Consider the following 20,029-nt stretch of genomic DNA (forward strand, 5'->3'; position numbering starts at 1 on the left):
TAATGAAAAATAATGATAAAAATAATTAAAATAGTGAAAATTAGCCATTTAAAAATATTTATGTATCCATACAAAAAAAATCTTGATATAAATTTATCAAAATAAACATAAAAAATTATAAAATTGATACAAATATTGTTAAAATATTGACATAAATAAATGAGAATTATCGTAAAACGTCAATTTTTACTAAATAAATATACTTTAAGTGAATATTAATCATTTACATTTATATTCTCGAGCAAGAAATATTTAATTGTTTACAAATTTTAATTTATAAAAAAATAATAATTAAAATAAATATAACTATAGTGAAAATAAACTATTTAAAAATCTTGACATCAATTTATAAGAATGAATGAAAAAAATCATAAAGTTTGTATTTTACATCTTTTGAAGATTGCTATCTATCCATGAAGGATAGAGTAGAGAAAAATAATAAAGTTGAAATAAGCATTTTTAAAATATTGACATAATTGTGAAAAAATTACCGGAACGTGTCAATTTAAACAAAGTAAACATAATTTTAGTAAAAGATAATAATAAAAATACTTAGTGAATATTAGCCTTAAAAATCTTGACCTTATTGTTGATTTTTTATATTAACTTTCAATGTTAATGATCCTTATAATTATATAATTATAATGTTAATATTAAATGTTGTTATATTTTTTATCTTTAAATTATAGTATTATATTTAAATATTTAATTTGAGTGTAACCAAATTAAATTAGTTAGATATAATGTTATATTAAAAAGAATAATAATCTTACTTTTTACAGTAAAACATAGAATAAAGATAAAAATTTAATAACATTTAACTTAAAACGGATAACTTTAATTAACTTGTTTAACTGATTTTTATTGTTTTTTTATAAATTATATTATTTGACTTTCCAGTAAACTTATAAAAAAAAGGAAATGCTTTCATTTTCTTTTTTTTTTAAATTACATATCTGCCATTTGGAAATGTATACTACTAATTTTTCTTTCATAATATCTACAAAAGTCTTTAAATTATTTAAAGAAATTCAAATAAACTATTTCATTTGCTAGCTTTAAGAAATTTTTATTTTCTTTTCAAAAATTTAATTTTGTGTTTCTATAATTTCATAAAATTAGATAGAAAAATAATTTATACACTTAGTTCATAAATAAACACATAAAAAAATAATTTACCCTTTACTTTTCAAAATCATATTTTTCTTATAGACATTTTAACTCTCCGCAGCAATTTTTCGTGACAATGCCGAACACTCAAATATCTCGAACCACAATTTTCCACGACAGTTTTTCGATCTGAGCCTTTTTTTCACCTCAAAGCAACGCCAAATTACACCTGAGTTCTCTATCGATGCATGAAAAATAAAATCACATGACATAAAATTTAAATTACAGAAGCAAAAGGCAAAAACGAGGCTGCAAGGCATCCACCATTGCATAGTAGCAAACTGCCAGATTCTAATCTGTTTCTAAGAAACACATGATCAAACAACAAACTCTGTTGTTTGGCCTGCAAATTATACTCATCCGGATCGTACCTATTTCTCGTGACCTGTGAATCGATGTTAACTTTCCCTATGTCTTTCTCAAAACCTTTGACATACTTCCTAATGTCATGTTGAAGCTCACATATTTTACCTGGTTTGGGAGAAAAGGAAAACTGGAACTTCTGACCCCATTCCCCATCGGTACTGTTCAGAATGAGTTGATCTCGAGTCTGCTCCATGCTATCAATACTGGCTGTTAAATCCAGAGGATCATGGCTGTATGTGAATTGACATTCCTGCAAACATGGAGAGATTTTCTTTAGACAATATGGATAACATAGCAATCATGCATGATTTTATACATAACTACATGATTTCTATAATTGTTGTACTGAAGTACATTCCTATGTCCATATTTTCTTCTCCTTAATCTTGGCCTCAAGAAGGGTTAAACATTTAGCCAGTGAAAAGGAAGCAAAAATAACATGGGAATCGGGGAATCATGCTGTAAAACATTGTTCCTGTTTTTCTATAAACATTAATTCAGTAAAGAAAAAAACAACAAAACAAAAAACAAGAAGAATTTCTACCCTTCCAAACAACCAAACTCTTAGATCGAGACTATCTAGGATATCCCAAAGAAAGAAAAAAGGATAAGATGTTAGAAGATAGTGCAACAAAAGCCTACTTGCCGAAGAACGCACTTCATTTCTCGAGAAAGTAATCCTAAACGCAATTTCAGTTATTTTTTAACAATATGATGCGGTCTACTTCAACTCACCCCAATCAAAATCCAAAAGTATATGGAAGGAAATTTTAGCTAGTCGATTGTAAAATAGAGGATGCTGAAGGTACAGGTCAAAATGCAACTTGAAAAATATTTTTTTACATCAATTTCATTTAATTATTTAACATTGTCAAATATGTATCTCAACATAACCCATAAGAAGGGGAAATTAGTTATAAGCCTCAGCCCATAATGGTGCTGACCCATTATCAATGGTGTACACATTTAGTGTAATACAATTTTTGAACAATTTATCTGACTCATGGGTTTCGGTTGATGTGTTGGTCCTCATGCAGAAACATATATCCTGTATGAGATAAAGGAAGATCAAATATAAACACTCGAGGATACCTCCTCTTGCACATAAATATCTCCTTTATGAGATACTGCAGCTTTCACACTAGTGATTTTCTCAAAAGGCCACATTAGATATAAGATAGCAAAAATTCATCATAAAAGGTAAAAGGGAAAGAAAAGAAGGGCTGGACAAATATGAGCTTTGACAAGCACAAGCCTCTAGTTATCACTAACTGGAATGTTATTTGATTTGCTGATCAGTTCAAACATCTGGTTTTAAAAAATAATGTAAAGAAAAACATAAAGGCAAAACACCAATTTATAAGAAACTTAACCTGTTTATCAGGGAGATAATTCCTGGGGAAATTGGAGGCTGGAGTGCTTGAACTTGCATGCGCCAATGATATGTTATCACCATCTAGGGTGCCAACTCCAACTAATTTGAGTGGTGGATCTTCTAGTGATGAGAAGTCAGAGCCATCAAATGTTGATAGTGAGACACACTCATCAAAATAGGCGAGGGCATCTTCAGTTAGACATTTTGAGATCTTCCTTCTATCAATACTAGACTGTCACCATATTTAGGTAGAACACATTGAGAAGAGAGAATGCAAAGAAGCAAACTTAAAACACCAACATATATGCAAATTATCTAAAATATTTCCAGTTAAGGATCAAGGCAATGCTGCAACTATTTTGTATGCATATCTTTCGTACGCACTAATACTATGCAAGGACTCATCACTGAATCTTAAGAAGTCACATTTTAATAGAAATATGACCTGAAGCATTGTTATTTCAAATTCCTAATTGATGCAATATGTGTGATCTGCAGTTGCGTCAACCAAAAATAAGATTTATATAGAAGAAAGTGCATTGTTATAAAAAAAAGATGAAACGATTTCTCTAAATTAAAGAACCCAACAAATTGAGAAAAGCAGATCCGAAATGAAAATAGAAATCTGGATAATCCTTTTCTTCCATTATGACTGGTCCATTCAATACAACCCTCATCTGAACAATGATAGGCATGCATAAGTACACATATTGCCTTTGTATAAGTAAAGCATAAGAAAAGTGTGAAGTGTGTCAGAAAATTTAATCTGAAAACTGCATATGCCTACTTTTCTTCCTTGACGGGATTTCTTCGTGCTAGGAGTCTTTGGATCTGGAAGCACTTCCTTCAGGATCCTACTAAGTTCCATACCACGGTGTTCCTCTACTGCCAGGTCAGCTCGAAGCTGTCTGGCACGTTCTTGGGACTGCAAGTAAAATGAAAAAGGAAAATATCTACTTTAAAAGCCTTTATTCAACTAAGAAAGGTGAATAATTTTTACCAAGAAATGAAGACTAATAGTTCCCAAGATATGACATTACACACACAGGAGCAATGTTGACTTATTCTATTATATCAAAACTTGGTAACAAGACAATTACAAATATGTGTTCCTATTAGATTAAGCAATTTATTTAGACATCTGAGAAATTACACTTATTCCAAAATTATGTCCTGAGCACTTGATAGTTCAAAATACGGAATATTTTAGTTATTTTCTATGTTTTAATTGAACGCTGCTACCATAGCCATAAAGAGATGCTCAATTAGCATAGCATGTTGCTATGATTGCAAATTTAGAAAGATCAAACCTAACAAGGTTCTAGATATTGCTTTTCGACAATATCATAGTTGTATCATACCCATTTTTGGATGTTTATACACTTCAACCTTTCTTCATTTTTTCTTTCATTACATACTCCATATTCATTCTTACCCTGCTCACTCCATTCAATCCTTTCCTGCATCATATATTTATTAGCAATCACATTACTCCATTCAGTACAACCTCCCTCCCCTGCTCAAACACGTCACTTGAACTCAGATAACGCCCACTCCTCTCTAACTGCCATTTAATCATATCCCATCATTCCTATTATAACAACAATAAAAATAACTAAACCAAACAGAAAGAAAGGTGAAGTCATTTGCAGACTTTACCTGAGCGTGTGTGCATGTGTAGCATAATGGAAAAATGTTTTTCAATCATAAGCAGAAGACATTTGCAGAAAAGAAAAATTACCCGCTCCAGCTTTGTGGCATATTCTTGTTGTATGTCTGACATTGCACCCTGGTTCACCAAGTCAGGAGGGATATCAGTCACATCAGTACTAGTAATTGCAGTAACATTACTCCTCCTGATTGCCTGAAATCAAAAGAAGCAATAATCAATCAGCAACTGGCATAAAGTTCAACTTCTCTGCAAGGAAAACTTGAAGCATGCAGTCCGAACTGTGAGCACAATGACTAATACCACATTCAAGTATTTCAACAAGTAAACAAATTTTACAGGTGAGGTCAAAAGCTAAAATACAAAAACCTTACAATTCTATAAGTGCAAATAACCCAAATATATGTATCTATAAGTATGCATGTATTATTGAAATAGGTCACCAATATCACTAAAAATTACTGCTAGAAGCCAACATGAGAATAGCTGTGTTTATATATCCAATAAAAAACCAACTATGTATAGAAAGAAATCAAACTCTAAGTTTGACCACAAATTTAAGGTCAGTTTGGCATGCATTTTGTTGTGTCCACACCTCTTCTTAATTTCACCATTGCATCTCATACAATAATGCCTGTTTCTGAGCCATGATTTGTAAGTCTTATGTTACTAGTCTGGTAACTAGCAGGACAACAACAAGTAAGGATATTCCAGCAGCAATTATGTGCACCTTTATTTAGATTTGCAGAGACTGCTGATTAAAAAGTCAAATAATTATTAGCAACTCTCTCACTTCATATGATGACTTCAATAATATGTGATATCGCATTCCAAAAATTAGTTCAAGGAGAAATCACACAATCTGTGACCAAAGTTTTCTAGCATGAAAGCAACATGATTGCTCCAATTATCAGTAAACTATCACAATATTCTTCTCTAGAAGATTAAAAAGCATACACAGAGACAAACTATGAAGACAACGGAATTGTGGTGCTCATTATTAACCAACTCTTTTTTTTGGCAATGCCACAAAGTTAAATTTTTAAAGAAATAACAAAAAATGCAGGATCATCAAAACACTGAGAACAAATCACACTAAATATTTATAAAAATTAAGATGTCATTTGGCTTAATTGCACTCAACTTAACTCATGTAGAGACCCAAAGGAAAATATTGAATTGAAGAAGCCAAATTAACTTACGCTCTCCAGCTCATTTTGGATGTCGGAGATAGCCCGTCTCACTTCTGATTTAACAGTTTTATATATGTCACTAGCACCAGTATCATCTCCCACCAAATTGTCCCCCTGGAATGACTTCAAAAAAGCATGAAATTAAAGTACATCAGAAGAGTTTGCATCTAACGTATAAAGCAATAAAATTGATCAACATTGACATTCAAAAGATAAAACACTTAGGAAACTAGCATTTAAGTACCTAGCCTGAGGTTAAAGCTTCCATTTAGTATAAACCAATTCAAATGACCCACAATCTCACCTCCATCAGTTCAGCTTCCGAAAAAGAACTAGTCGAGACCACATCATCCCATTTTGCAGTTCTTAAACGAGACTAAACAAAGAAAAAACATGAAATATTACCACATCATTACAAAGAAAATCCATCCCTATTTGCAAACATTATCAAATCATTCTTTCAAAAACATTTTATTCTAAAAAGAGGTCCATTGAGCTAATACCAAACTTGTAGGAGAAGCATCCAAAGGATCCATAGGCTTCCGTTGACTAGACCGTGTCAAACTAGACCTGCTCCTCACAAAATTACCCTTTTGACCATTACTCGATGTAGCACTTAAATTACCTTTATTCCTAGATTTCATCCATAAATTACCTTCTTGCTCCACCTCACTCTGCCCAAAATCAACAATTGTCAATAAAAAAGAATTTAAAAGAGAAATAAAAAATCAAGTCTCTTATGGTATGTTTGGTTATTACTTTCACCACCTGCTATTTTTACTTTCTGCTCCCTCAAAAGTTGCTAAAAATACAAGAAAAATTGATTAAAAAAGAAGTAATGACTAAAATGTAACACCAATTCTAACATAATTGTTATATATAAAACAAAAATCATATATTTTATTTTCCCAAAAAAATCAGATTTCTAATTTTTAATTCTTCAAACGTACAAGTTTCATATCCAAATGTGCTTTTTGCTTTTGGCTTTCAAGAAGCAAAATTCACTGCCATAACTTCAACTCCAATTTGTTCCTTGCTTTTGCTACTTACTCTTTTAACTTCTGGAAACGAAAGGCAAAATGGATCAATTTCAATTTATATAGAAAATATTCTGCTTGAATGTATGTTACATTAGAAATAATTGCTGAAATATAATTTTGTGTTTTTACTAATTACGTTTCCATTTTATTTTAGGCTCCATTTAATCAATGCTTTTACTTTTATTTTTCATAAAAAAAGAGAATAAAAAGTAAAAAATAAGCAAAATGCATCAACCAAACCAAAGAAAAAATGTAAACAGCCAAATATTCATCATTCAAAACCAAAATACTTCCATTTGAAATTAAATTGAACAAAAACTCTGATACAAAAAATGGCAGAACCTCAGAAGAAGCCAAATGGCTCCTTGAAAGTGGAGTGCGGGAGACAGAGCGGACACGTCTCCTGGTATCCACAACGGACAAGCTCCGAGACAACTCCTTGCTATTCCCCGACGCCGACGCTTGTTTTCCATCAGGGCCACTTCTGAAAACAGATCTGCCTCTCCTATTGCTATTCTCATCGGCGGCAACTGCTTTGTGCTTGGTTTTGGAAGTAATTTGGTCAGATTTAAGGACGGATTTGAACACAGTTTCATCGTCGTCGTCGTCGTCGTCCTGATTGTTGTTGTTGCTGTTGTTGTCAAAGAGCGGGTTGTCTCTTTTTATGGAGAACTCGGGGAAGTCGGCATGAGAGGTTCTCGAAAAGGCGCTTACACTTCTGGATCTCCGAGGTGGAGCTGTTGCTGCTCTTTTCGAAGAGTCGGATGACGATGGCGTCGTCTTTCTCGTCGGGTTCCCTCTTCTCAGAGAGGATTCGAACGTCGAAGATGCCGCCATTTTTCCTTCTCTAAGGTAGGAATGGGGGCAGACAGGGGAGCTGAAGAAAAGATTACGGTCCAATAATAAATAAATAAATAAATAAAAGAGACAAAAAAAATAGAAACTAATTACAATCCTTGCAAGTCATCGGTCTTATCATCCTTAGCGCTGCACTCTGTTTCGCTGGCGCTACCGTAATTTAAATTTAGTGGCACGTGCTGATTTTTATCCACGTCATCTTGGGATTGCTTGTGCTCAACTGTATCAACTAATTCCATATTTGATTGTCAATTCAATCATCCAAACCTCAAATTTAATTATTTACGGAATTTTTTTATTATGTACTAATCAGAAAAAATTTGATAATTTTAATTAACATAGTACCTTTTTCGTATTTTAATGGATTTTTTTTATATATACCGAACATGATAATAATATTTATTTTAATTATTGCATCCCAACAATCATATTATACCCTAAGATATGTATTATAATATTTATTATTAAAACAAATATTAATAAAATTTTTAAAAAATATGCTCAAACCTTAACGTGTAGTGGCAAAATTATAATCAGCTGCTTTATAGATTCAATAAATGAAAGGTTTATTAAATGAAATTTACTTGTGATTATTTAGATTAAAGTTGTGGGGCTTAAGATTATTTATTGTATATTTCATTTGCTACACTATGTTGAAACTCAGAGAAAAGAGGAAAAGGGATCTATTAAATTTATTTATAAATATGGTTGTACTTAATCCAAGATCAATTATAATTGAATTTTAAAATGCATAAAAACGTATATATTTTTTATTTATAATTTTGTCTGTGGAAATAATATTAGTCAAATTAAATATTAAAATTCAATGAACTAGGATTTTTCTCTTTCTTTGTTTTATAACTCTTTAATGATCAGATTTTTAATGTTTCCAAGATAGAAGAAACAACTAGTTTTACCTTTGTACAATGAAGTCTTAATCTCAACATTTAAGATGTCCTATATAGGTCTATCTCCATAATAATATTAAAACTTGGCTAATTTTATTTCATTATATTATGGACTATAATATTATCTTAGATCAGATTAATTATCTGTTAATTTTGGAAAAAAATAAATAATGTAAATTCAAATTTTAATTATTTGAAAAATCTAACAATCTTTCATTTGGATTATATTATTTAAATTCAAATTTTAAAAAACAAATTTTCTTAAAATCGACCCAGTCAAGACAACTGAAAACTTCATAGGTTCAATTTAAAATAGACTGATTTTAAAGATTATTTCAAACGTCTTAGTATCCAACAAAATTTGTGACTTCAAAAAATAGCAATAACAACATCCATAGGATACAACAACTTAACTCTTATCTACATGAATTTGATGTGGTAGTGTAGCAATACACAATAATACTTTCTTGATGATTGATTTCTTTATTGGATTCATTTGTCAATTATCTTAATCTCTACTTTATACAACCCAAGCTTCCAAAAGAAATTCTTTATGATTTATTTGTAAACTTGTCTGTCTACTTTGAATATCTTCATTTATGCTTTATGTGTCAAAAACATAACCTCATGACTATCAATTTATACCCCATCTATGTTTAAAGAATAACATATCTTAAGCATTCACATATGAAAAATGCATATATACATAAACACTTTATTACTTAATATCATACAATAATCATTATTTATAATAAATGCAAAAAACATTAACAATGACCAAACAAAATTAAACATAAAAGCATATAAATATATCAATGTTAAATCCTTTCACTAACCAAGTACATTAAAAGACTCTACGATACCCATATCATAAACATATTTATTGAAAGTGACAAGACGTAGTTCCTTAGTAAGAAGATCAACTATTATGTCATCAATTCCAATAAGCTTTACTTAAATATCACCATTTTCACAAGTTCTTTAACAATTAAATATTTTATCTCCATATGCTTAACTCTTTTGATACCTTTATCGTTAATAGCGAACATAATTGCTTCTCCATTATCACACTACTAGAAATATGCCCATGCGTTGCACACGAAGATAATAATATATGTTGTAATAGTTGTATTTATTATATTTTTATTCTATAACCTTTTGTAAGTAAAGACTAAAGTAAGTCCATGTACTAAAAATTACAAATACAAAATATTATAATCAGCAGTAGAAAATGTAAAGCAATATTATGATAATTTGTAATTTTATATATTAATTGTTAGCTTAGTTACAAAAAGCGATGTCTGTAAACAAAAGTCAGTATAAAGATTTGGCAAAGCTCTATAAAAGATATACTATTTTGTGTCCTTTTGAGGTAGTATGTCAATGTTCTGGTAGGACTCTAAGCATATATAAAAAAATATAGTGATAATGTGTAATAGAACATGAAACTTTGTGACCAAACAATTATTTAAAACTAATAGTAACTGATATTGGGCTTGGACCAATAGAACTTCATATCAAGGATATTGGGCATTTTGTTTGGAATTATGACACTACAAATCAAGAATAATAGGATATTAAGCATTATAATTAGAACCATAGGACCTTAGATCAATGATATCAAACATTATTCTTGAAAACATAATTGACCAAATTAAGGATATAATTAAATAGTATTAAGGATATCGCCTGTTATATTTGGAATTGTAATACCTCAGATCAAGAATATCAAGCATTAGACTTGGAAGTGTAGTACTACAGATCAAGAATATCAAGCATAATGATTTAAACTATATCACTATAGATCAATAATATCAAGCATTATACTTGGTATCATAACAACCTATATTAAAGATATTATCTATTATGCTTAGAATTGTAGTAATACGGATCAAGGATATTTAATGGATATCAAATAGATATCATGACATAGAAAAGATATCATCTATTGCGCTTGGTACCATAAGATATCAGATTAAGGGTATCAAGCATTACACTTGGAATCATAACATTACAAATCAAGGATAATATGTAGTGGATATCAAGTAGATATCATAACAAATCAAGGATATCAAGCATTGTAATTGAAACTATAGGACCTCAGATCAAGAATATCAAGGATTATGCTTGAAGACGTAACATAACAAATCAATGATATAATTAAGTAGTATTAAGGATATTATTTATTATGTTGGAAACCGTAGTACCTTAGATCAAGGATCTTAAGCATTAAGCTTGGAAGCGTAGCATGATAGATCAAGGATATCAAATATAATGATTTGAACTGTATCACCATAGATCAAGGATATCAAGCATTATGCTTGGCACAATAATATCTTATATAAAGAATATTATTTATTATGTTTGAAATTGTAGTCCTACAGATCCGGGATATTTAGTGGATATTAAGTAGATATCATGACATAGTATTTCCTGAACTGTGACACAATACATCAACCATTTTGCTTAAATTAAGACATGTCTATCATATGGCTGTCTTGTAATATGTTATTGTAAGTTACCGCACAAGCATGTTACTATATTTTTATGTACCTCAAGATTTAAAATTAATCAACATTTAAAGCAAAAGCCGCTTATGTGAACTATTTTCCCACAGTTAGTAATTTTTTAATATTGAAATAAAAAAAAATCCTTGCTTGTGATCCACATGATTTTAAAATCTTTAAAAATTTTACTTAAGATAGGTTAAGAAAATAACCTTTTATGTATTTTTATTAGATTGTTTGAGAAGCTTAAATTGTAGATACTTGCATATAATTACTAATTCATGCAAAATTTGATGCAAGTAATAATTTTGTACTCCATCTATGCCAATAGTTAATGATAAAAAAGTTGAAAATTTTATATGTGCAACTTTTCAAATATTTTACCTAATAAAAATACTAAATTGGGAAAAAAAGAAGAAAATTGTAGAAAAAAAAACAACATAAAAAGATAAAAAAATATAATAAATCCAAAAATGCCCTCGAGAGAAAAAAGTAGCATAGATTTAAAAGACCAAAAGAGACTTTCAAATGAAGCAAAGACCAAAAAACCCAAAAAAAAAAATCTTTTCTCCCAACCTAGCCAATTGATATCCACATGTCAATCAATTGGACATGACACTTGGTGATCAATTAGACCTTTCAGGAGACAGATTTAGCATATAGGTATAGATAGATACGGCTTACTACGTGTCAGACAATTGGTTTAATGGGTCCATTTCCTTGCATCAACCTGCATGCAAGAAAAATACCTTATTACTCAACGAATAATAGTTTATTCCAATCCAATTTCATGCCACATGTCACCTAATTGGTAGCCAGATGGCATCCAATTGAAGCCTCATTGGACACTTTTAATTGATATAGGTATGGATAGGTATAAGATAGAAGTAACACAAGCCACCAGGTGGCAAAAACAATCCTGGAGTCGACCCTAATCAACGTTCAGATGAACAACGAGGCCTGTATACCATGAGCAAACTTCATTCGAGAATAGTCTTTTTCACCCCATTTGGTCACCATGTGGCATGATCAAGACACATTAAAAAGCACTCCTTTCTAGCTCAATTAACAACCATGTGACAACTATAGGAAACCTCCAAAAACACTCCCCCTCAACTCAATTGCAAGCCACATGTCACCCTGAACCCCATTCACTTAGTGTATATATGACAGATCATGCAGCTTCCATTCATCAGCACCATTAGCATGCCATACATCCGACGTGGCACATTTCCTTCTGCTGAAATAGCCACATATCATAACCTGGAAGTGTCGTTGGGGTTTTTTTTTTATATAGAGCTATAGATAGGTATAAATATATAGTTGGACCCTCACTTTGTATTAAGAATATCTAAAGAATTAAGAAAATATCTAATTAATTAATGAAAGAAATATTCAAAAAATTTTACATACTAACATGTATTCTTAGAAGATTATTCTAACTAGGATGGTGCTTATAGCTATGCTACGAAAAATGTCATAGGAAATATAAATTATGTCGTATTGGATTTCAATTTGATACCTTCAAAAGATAAATTGTTTGTAGAGAAAAAGATAAATTGGTATTAATTGCAAATAATTATTTGTGTTTCTTTCAATCACTGGAAAGTTGGTAGAGGATAAATTTATTTTAGTAGTATATTAAATAACAACAATTCCTTAAATAAACGAGACAATAAAATAATTGAAATGGAACACCATAAGCAAATTAAATTGTCAAAAAAAAAAGTTCACGTTTTGGTCAAATAAAATGATCACACTATTAGACGATGGTTAAATATGTCTTTTTCCTATTTGTTTGGTTTTTGTTGTTGTACTACTTCTGCTAGACCTGTTGTATACATGAAAAAATAAAATTTGTTTAGCGTCTAATTTTTAATAGGCTTTTAAATTGAATTAGTAAAAGATTTGTTAAGTAATGTATTTAACATACATGATTTTTTATTTTTTTGCCAATGGTTTTTCTAGCATTAAGTCCTTATTTGTTGAGACATGAGTAGTAGTTTTGATCGTATTTTTTTCTGCCACAACAGTAACAGAATCTAAATTGATAGGCAAAACAATTAAGGTAGATATCATGTTTGGAGTTATCGTGCCTTTGATAGTGACTCCCCTTAGATAATGGTTAATCAAGTTTCCAAATTTGTCTTGATTGTGATGGATTCCTACTTTGAGATACATTAGGCCTTCTCAACGGTTCCTTCTTTACAAATTACTCATGGTAAATAACAACACAAAAATAGAGTGATTGATGCAATTATTCTCCCCAAGTCTACTTTACTTTCAAATGGGTCATCTAAAGCCAACTGTCTATCACTTATTGACAGTTTTTTCCCTCCAATTGGAGAAACAAAAATTTTATTGGGTGGGCATGAAAAAGTAAAATTCAATCATTCATCAAGGTTTTCATATTTATTCACACCTCAAAAAATAGATCTGAAAGAAAAATAAACATTTTCCTTTCCAAAAAGAAAAAAGGCAAAAGTAATCTTTTACCTTATGTATCATCACAATAAAGAGAGTTCAACTCGACAGGGGAAGAAACGGAAGCTAACCAACTGGCAAAAGAGAGGCTAAAGACAGTTAAGAGGCTGATCGTTGAGAGCAAAGATGTCAAAAACAACAAAATGAGGAGAATATTGTCAAATTGTAGTAGTATTTATCTTTTTTATATATAATGAATGGCAAAAGTTTTATAAATTCAGTGTATTTGTTTATTCAATGATGACTGTGAGTTATGTATACTGAGAAATGTGTAGATTTTTTTTTATTTTGTTCAATGAATTGGATGGATATTTATTGTAATTAAAACATTCATGTAAATAATATTAGATTTCAATTAATACATATTATATGAATTTGTCCTCCAACTATTAAAAGTAAAAAATTATTGTTTTAAAGTATTTTTTACTGAAATAAATAAAAGCAAACCAAATAATTAAAAAAAATTTTTGTTCAATGAATTGGATATATATTCATTGTATTTTAAACATTCAGGTATAAAAGAGATGTCTAAATCTATATATTTATGTTCATGCAAAATAAGAGGATTTAATAGTAAATAATATTAGATTGCAATTAATAAGTATGATACGAATCTTTCCTCTTAAGTATTAAAAATTGAAAATTGTTGTTTTCAAGTAATTTTAAATGAAATAAATAAAAGAAAACCAAAGAATGACATTTACTAAATGCTATTTCTTAGGTATACAATGAGAGTATGAGAATATTGTATTGTTAAGTGGTTACCCAAGACTAATTAGTATGGGTTAATTAAAATGCAAGCAGTAGGTATGAAGGGAACAAATGGGTAAAGGAAATCTGTAAACAGATGAACAAATCAAATCATATGCCTATAAAGTTGTAGTATTTTAAGTTAATAACAACATTCAAACTACCCTTGAATAAAAATTCTTGATGCCTTTGATAAAAAAAGAAGAAGCAGCATTTGACATATTCTTCTCCAACAAATATTCCACTTAGTTTTTTAAGTTTCAAAAAAAAAATCTAATAAGACCATCAAACTGGTAGATAAGAACTCAATAACGTTTTCAAAAGAATAGTCTTAGAACCTTTACAGAGATTTAGCAGCATAAAGATGAGAGACATTAATATTGTGGCCTGATACTAAACTTTCATCCACGTTCATTATATAAAACTTTTAAAGTACCTCTTGTGTGCTTGAAGCTGTACCTTGCTTCATTTTGGTTTAAACATACAAGAACAATCAAACTACACGATAGAATAGCTACACCTACTGCCTCTAAGGTGAAATGAAGAAAGTTGGTACAACCAACACAATGGTGACAGACATAAGAATCTTTAATTGCATACTATAACAAATCTTACTTAAGATGTCATTGCCAATAAATGGTTTAAATCTTGTATATCAGAGAGAATGTACAGATAGTTCATATCAAACAATCTAATATTGTGATTATATAAAGAGAAAATAATAAAAATTTATACCTTTCAGCCCCAGGCTTTTTTTTCAATCCTTTCATTGCATGTTCAAGTTCTTCCACTTTCTGCTCAAACACACAGTTGCACATTTAATTTCAGATATAGAATTGATTTGCATGTGCTTATCTACATAAGTTGGCACAAAAGGACATGCTTATGTTTCTTGCATTTGTTGTAGCTTGTTGCACTTCACAAAATTGAGTTTCTAGTTGGCAAACTTTATTTTCAGAGTTGACCAATTTCTACCTAGTGTCTTCTTGTAGTAGATAAAAAAATAAAAATATGATCCCTTAAGAATTTAGATGAAATACTAGTATCACTTGTTTAAATTTCAAAATAAGATGGCAATGCATATGTTACCACATAGATATATTAACTGTGGCATCCACTTGCAATGGGTTAATCAGTATGGTTTGTGCTTTAGGGGCACAAATATGTTTGGTGGGTTTGAATTTGTAGCTATTTTAATTTAAAGTGTTATTTAATAGGCTTGAACTTAAAATGAAGTGATGGTTTCCGTTAATGTGTTCAAATTGTACCTAATATGCCTACAGTTTCAAACTCTAAGAGTTCCCCTTTTGTGACAATGAAAAGAGAAGTATTAGAGAATTATCCTTCATAATTTTGATGTATGTGTTCTAATAATTTTGCTTAATATTGCGGTTAGATTAATATTTCTTTCATTTTTTGAGTGCATGCTTTTGGATTAAATTTCTATGCCTGAAGAATGATCAACTAAAATTTTTCTAAAATATAAACTAAAAGACTAAGAAGCGAAACATAAAAAAAAAAAATCTTACATTTTGTCTATGTTGCTGTACTCTGAATGTACGTTTTGATTGACTTTGGACCTTTAAAAAATTTGGTGTGTCTTCCTTTTCATTTTTTTGTGCATCTATTATTGCGCTAATTAATAGAAATGGTTGAAATTTCATGCTCCATAGAATGCTACATGCCTATTATTCCCTTACAACCCATAATTTGAATTTGCATTAAAAAGCAGACATCACTTGCACTTACAAGATTCATGATTTCATGATAGTTCCCTTTTTCTATAATAGCTCCATAAAACATGACAGCTAATCTTAAAACAATATCTGAGAGAACAATACTAATAATTTTCGATAGTGAAATATAGTTTCACCATGGCACCATAGTCTATGAAGTGAAATTTTACTTCTTAGAAGCTTTGCAGAGTAAGGTTTCAAATATACAGAAAAGAATTCTAATTCACAGAAGCTTCAAAAACCTATAATACTCCTCATAAACGTACTGTTTTGCATAAAAAAAAGCAAAAATGAAATTAAAAAACAAAAAAAAGAGCTGCTAAAAATAGCTGAAACTCATTTTACATTACATTTAAAGGATGATGAATTTTATGAATTTAAAATGTAGCTTAGATTGTTTCAATCACTTCCACATCTATAATCTTAATAAGATTTCAAAAGGCTCTAAAATTAGAGTCATTTTGCACAAAAAGCTAGAACATTTCATTTGTTCTAAATAATCAAACTAATTACCCAAAGAAACCCAAATCAAGAAAATACTCTCCCTTCACCCAAAGAAAAAAAATTAGTAGATTCAACCAACAGGTACATAAAAAATAAAAATAAAAATTTCCATATTAAATTAAACATCTCTCAACACTAGATTCAAAAGAGAAATCAGAAAGAGAGTACTTGAGAGAAATTGATACTACTTCTATGAAAACTGACTACAAAATAAGAAGAAGGAAATAGGAATAGAGAAGATGCTACTCAAAAAATCATTTAACTAATTAAGTAGGAAGAGAGAGAGAGAAGGTACCAATAAATGAGAGTGAGTTTAACGTGATAAAAGAAGAGATGGAAGCAGACCGACCGACAAAAGAGAGGAACCAACTCGAAAAAATAAGAGTCAAACAACTCAGAGAAATAAAGAAGAGTTAGACAGGAATGCAAAAAGCCTAATATCAATACGACGTCATTTTGATGGACCAAAGGTAAAAAAAATAGAAAGTGGATCTAATTGAATGACATTTGTCATTCAATTTGAGACTCAATTGAAAGAAATTGAAGGATTAATTGAAGGAAATTGAAACATCCCACTTTTATATATCTATTATATATATTGATTAGATTGATAACTTTACAAAAAATTTCAAAGTGTTTTTTGGAGACTGCAAACAAATTTAGAGCTCCAAAATATATGCATTACTATTACAAAAAATTACTATAAGAGCTATATAGTTTTATGAGCGCTTGTTTTTGAGTGCTAGTTTACTTAAAAAATTTATGGACAACTTTGATGGGAAGTTAACAATGTGCAATTTGTCTTGCCAATATCAACCTAAAAATGTTCACATAACACTCAATCCTTCAATCTACATAGAAACAAACATAAATAAATGCAAGTTGAAGAAAAGAAGCAAAATAAAAGAAAATTAAAATAACATGAACAAACATATCTAAATGACCATTGGAAAACAAAGAAATCAATTTTTAATGGTAACAAATAAAAAAAAAGACTATGGAAAATAACATCAACGAAACTTATTATATCAAGAAATGTTACTTTATAGTTAGTGACCCCTTACTATTGCAATGTTTGTTGGAGAAGAAGATAAACTCCTACTGAAAAAATTACAAAAGTATTAGTTTATAATAACTAAGTGAAATAGGAATGGGAAAAAAATTCAAATATAGAGGATGAAAAACCATCTTCTAAAATAATTGCAACAACAAATAAAAATTACAGCAAAAAAAAAATCTTTCATCAATAATAGATGATGAATAATAACAATAATGAAGATTAGAAACTGCAAGCAATTAGTGCAAAAATACCAAACCATATTGCATATACGATAAAGCCTACATCTTCCTGAAATCAATGCTTAAATTATATTAATTAATTTTAAATCCTTTTAATTTAATATAATTTTTAAACCATGAGTCAGAAGGGGTAAAAATCAATTTTACAATTTAGATCTATATCAGATTAATACTAAAACAAAAAAAAAGATTGATTAAGTTTGATAGGGTGTAAACAATTTTTTTACTCGATTTAATATGAGAACTGAAATAGTCCAAAACAATGTGACCCTTGTCACTGCTTGTTGCAATTTTTTCCTACTTGCAAAACCAAATAATAAAAAAAAATCATGAGTCAAATTGGCTAAAAATCTATTTAACCATTCAGATCAATACCAGATTAATGCTAAAACAAAAAAAATTGATTAAGTTTGATGGGGTGAAAACAATTTGTTTACTCGACCTAATATAGGAACTAAATTGGTCCAAAACAATGTGCTTCTTGCCATTACTTGTTCGAATTTTTTCTTACCTGCAAAAGCTAAATAATAATAATAAAAAAGAAAACAATAAGATGTTTTAAAAATAAATAAAAATGTAAGCAAAACATTACATCAATAACCTTTTATTTGTAATGAAGGGTGAAGGAACAAAAAGTAAAATGTAAAATCTTAATCATAAAAATAGGAAAACTACAAAAATCTTTGTCTCGTTTTTTAAACTTATTGTTGACTTTGAAGCAGCAGAGAAAATATATTGAAATATTTGCTGCATAAATTTTTACGACTTTTAATTTTAAAAATTTTTAAAAAAAATTCACAAGAATGGAGAATAAAAAATTTTAAAAAATCATTAAGCATTTAAGAATGAAAAATGAGCTGAAAATCAAATAAAAAACCTGGAAAAAAAATCAAAAACTACATATGGTCAAATACTAATCTAAATAATTAACAAAAAAGTAAAAGTAAAAAAGTCAAAAAGATGTAAAATCGGGGAATGCAAAGGAATGAATAAAAAAACTAGCATGAAACCAAGAGGAATAAATGAACAAAGGGAAAAAAAAAGCCAAAAAGAGGTGAACAAAAATAGAAATGAACCAAAATAAAGAAGAAAGAAGAATGTTAAAACGGAATGAAACAACAAGTATGGAAGTTAAACAAATGAGGTGGAAAAGAAATAGGAAAAATTAAAGAAATCAAGCGAAGAGAATAGAAATCTCCAAAACGTCAATCGGGTGGAAAAAACAAAACAATTAATAAAACACAATATAAACTTCAAAATGCCTTCAAAACAAAAAAGACATTTATCATCAAAAGATAAAAAAATCCTCAAAATCAATTAAACTTCCTAAAAAATCATCAAAAAATCTTCTGACATCACCAAATCCGAGAAAGGCCTATGTGGAGAAAAGTAACGCAAGTCACTTGGTGGCAAAAGCAATCCTCAAGCCAAACCTTAATCAATTTCCAAGCGAATAACGAGGCCCACATGCCATTAGCAAGCCTCATCTAAGAGCAGTCCCTTCCACCTCATTTGATCACCACGTGACAAGATCAAGATACATAAAAAAGCACTCATTCCCAACTCAATTGCAAGTCACATGTCACCCTAAACACCATTCACTTAATATATATATATATATATATATACATACATACATACACATACATACATATATATATATATACACACATGATAGATCATGTGACTCTAATTCACCACCACTATTGGCCTACCATACATCCAACATGACACATTTACCTGTGTTGAAATAGCCACGTGTCATAACCTAGGAGTCCCGTCAGGGTTTCTTTTCATATAAAGTTATAGATAATGGCATAGGCCTAACAATAGAGTAAATTATCGGTAACTCTTTAATAAGATTTTTGGACCAAACTACCTATGTAGCTACTCAATAGAATGGTAAAAATTTTATTTCCATTATGGACAAAGTTATGAGTGTCTATTGTACATTTTTTAATATAGTACACCACCTATCAACATAAAAATGTATTTTAATGTAAATTTCTTATTAGTTGAATAACTGAAGGAGTTAGAATTTGTATAATCCGTCAATATAAACGATAATTCACTAAACTTGCACAAAAATATTAAAAATTAATAATAAGTGTATGCATTTTTATTTAAATATTTTGAATTTAATTTTTTAAAATTTAAAGCTAATTAACTA

At 29.6% G+C, this 20,029-nt stretch overlaps 1 protein-coding gene across 6 annotated transcripts; it reads right to left on the reverse strand.

Annotated features, from left to right (window-relative positions):
- Positions 1-1,355: 1,355 nt before the first annotated feature.
- Positions 1,356-16,935, reverse strand: LOC110425660 (uncharacterized). Of its 6 annotated transcripts, none has more exons than XM_021440597.1 (11): positions 16,856-16,927; positions 15,056-15,114; positions 11,764-11,816; positions 7,156-7,690; positions 6,277-6,447; positions 6,078-6,149; positions 5,783-5,896; positions 4,653-4,775; positions 3,699-3,836; positions 2,910-3,143; positions 1,356-1,786 (listed from the first exon to the last, which is right to left on the reverse strand). In XM_021440597.1, exons 4-11 carry the CDS (start codon positions 7,648-7,650, stop codon positions 1,388-1,390), a joined length of 1,746 nt encoding a protein of 581 aa, XP_021296272.1. In that variant the 5' UTR covers positions 7,651-7,690; positions 11,764-11,816; positions 15,056-15,114; positions 16,856-16,927; the 3' UTR covers positions 1,356-1,387. The 6 variants fall into 6 exon arrangements, with proteins under 6 accessions (XP_021296272.1, XP_021296270.1, XP_021296268.1 ...); XM_021440595.2 differs by adding an exon at positions 13,583-13,644 and having other exon boundaries at positions 7,156-11,816; positions 16,856-16,926; XM_021440593.2 differs by lacking the exon at positions 11,764-11,816 and having other exon boundaries at positions 5,783-5,887; positions 16,856-16,935.
- Positions 16,936-20,029: the final 3,094 nt, after the last annotated feature.

The sequence above is a fragment of the Theobroma umbraticum genome, unplaced genomic scaffold (genome assembly GCF_002168275.2).
Source record: "Theobroma umbraticum cultivar Fairchild unplaced genomic scaffold, ASM216827v3 scaffold_12.1, whole genome shotgun sequence".
NCBI lineage: Eukaryota > Viridiplantae > Streptophyta > Magnoliopsida > Malvales > Malvaceae > Theobroma > Theobroma umbraticum.

Bases quoted from the DNA above. Each gene is read 5' to 3' on its own strand.
- LOC110425660 (XM_021440592.2), bottom strand. From the start codon at position 15,090: ATGAAAGGATTGAAAAAAAAGCCTGGGGCTGAAAG. The intron at 6,448-7,155 runs GTTCTGCCATTT...GATTTTGGGCAG, and splicing joins GCCATTTGGCTTCTTCTGAG to AGTGAGGTGGAGCAAGAAGG. The intron at 3,837-4,652 runs GTAATTTTTCTT...TTTTACTTGCAG, and splicing joins ATGCCACAAAGCTGGAGCGG to TCCCAAGAACGTGCCAGACA.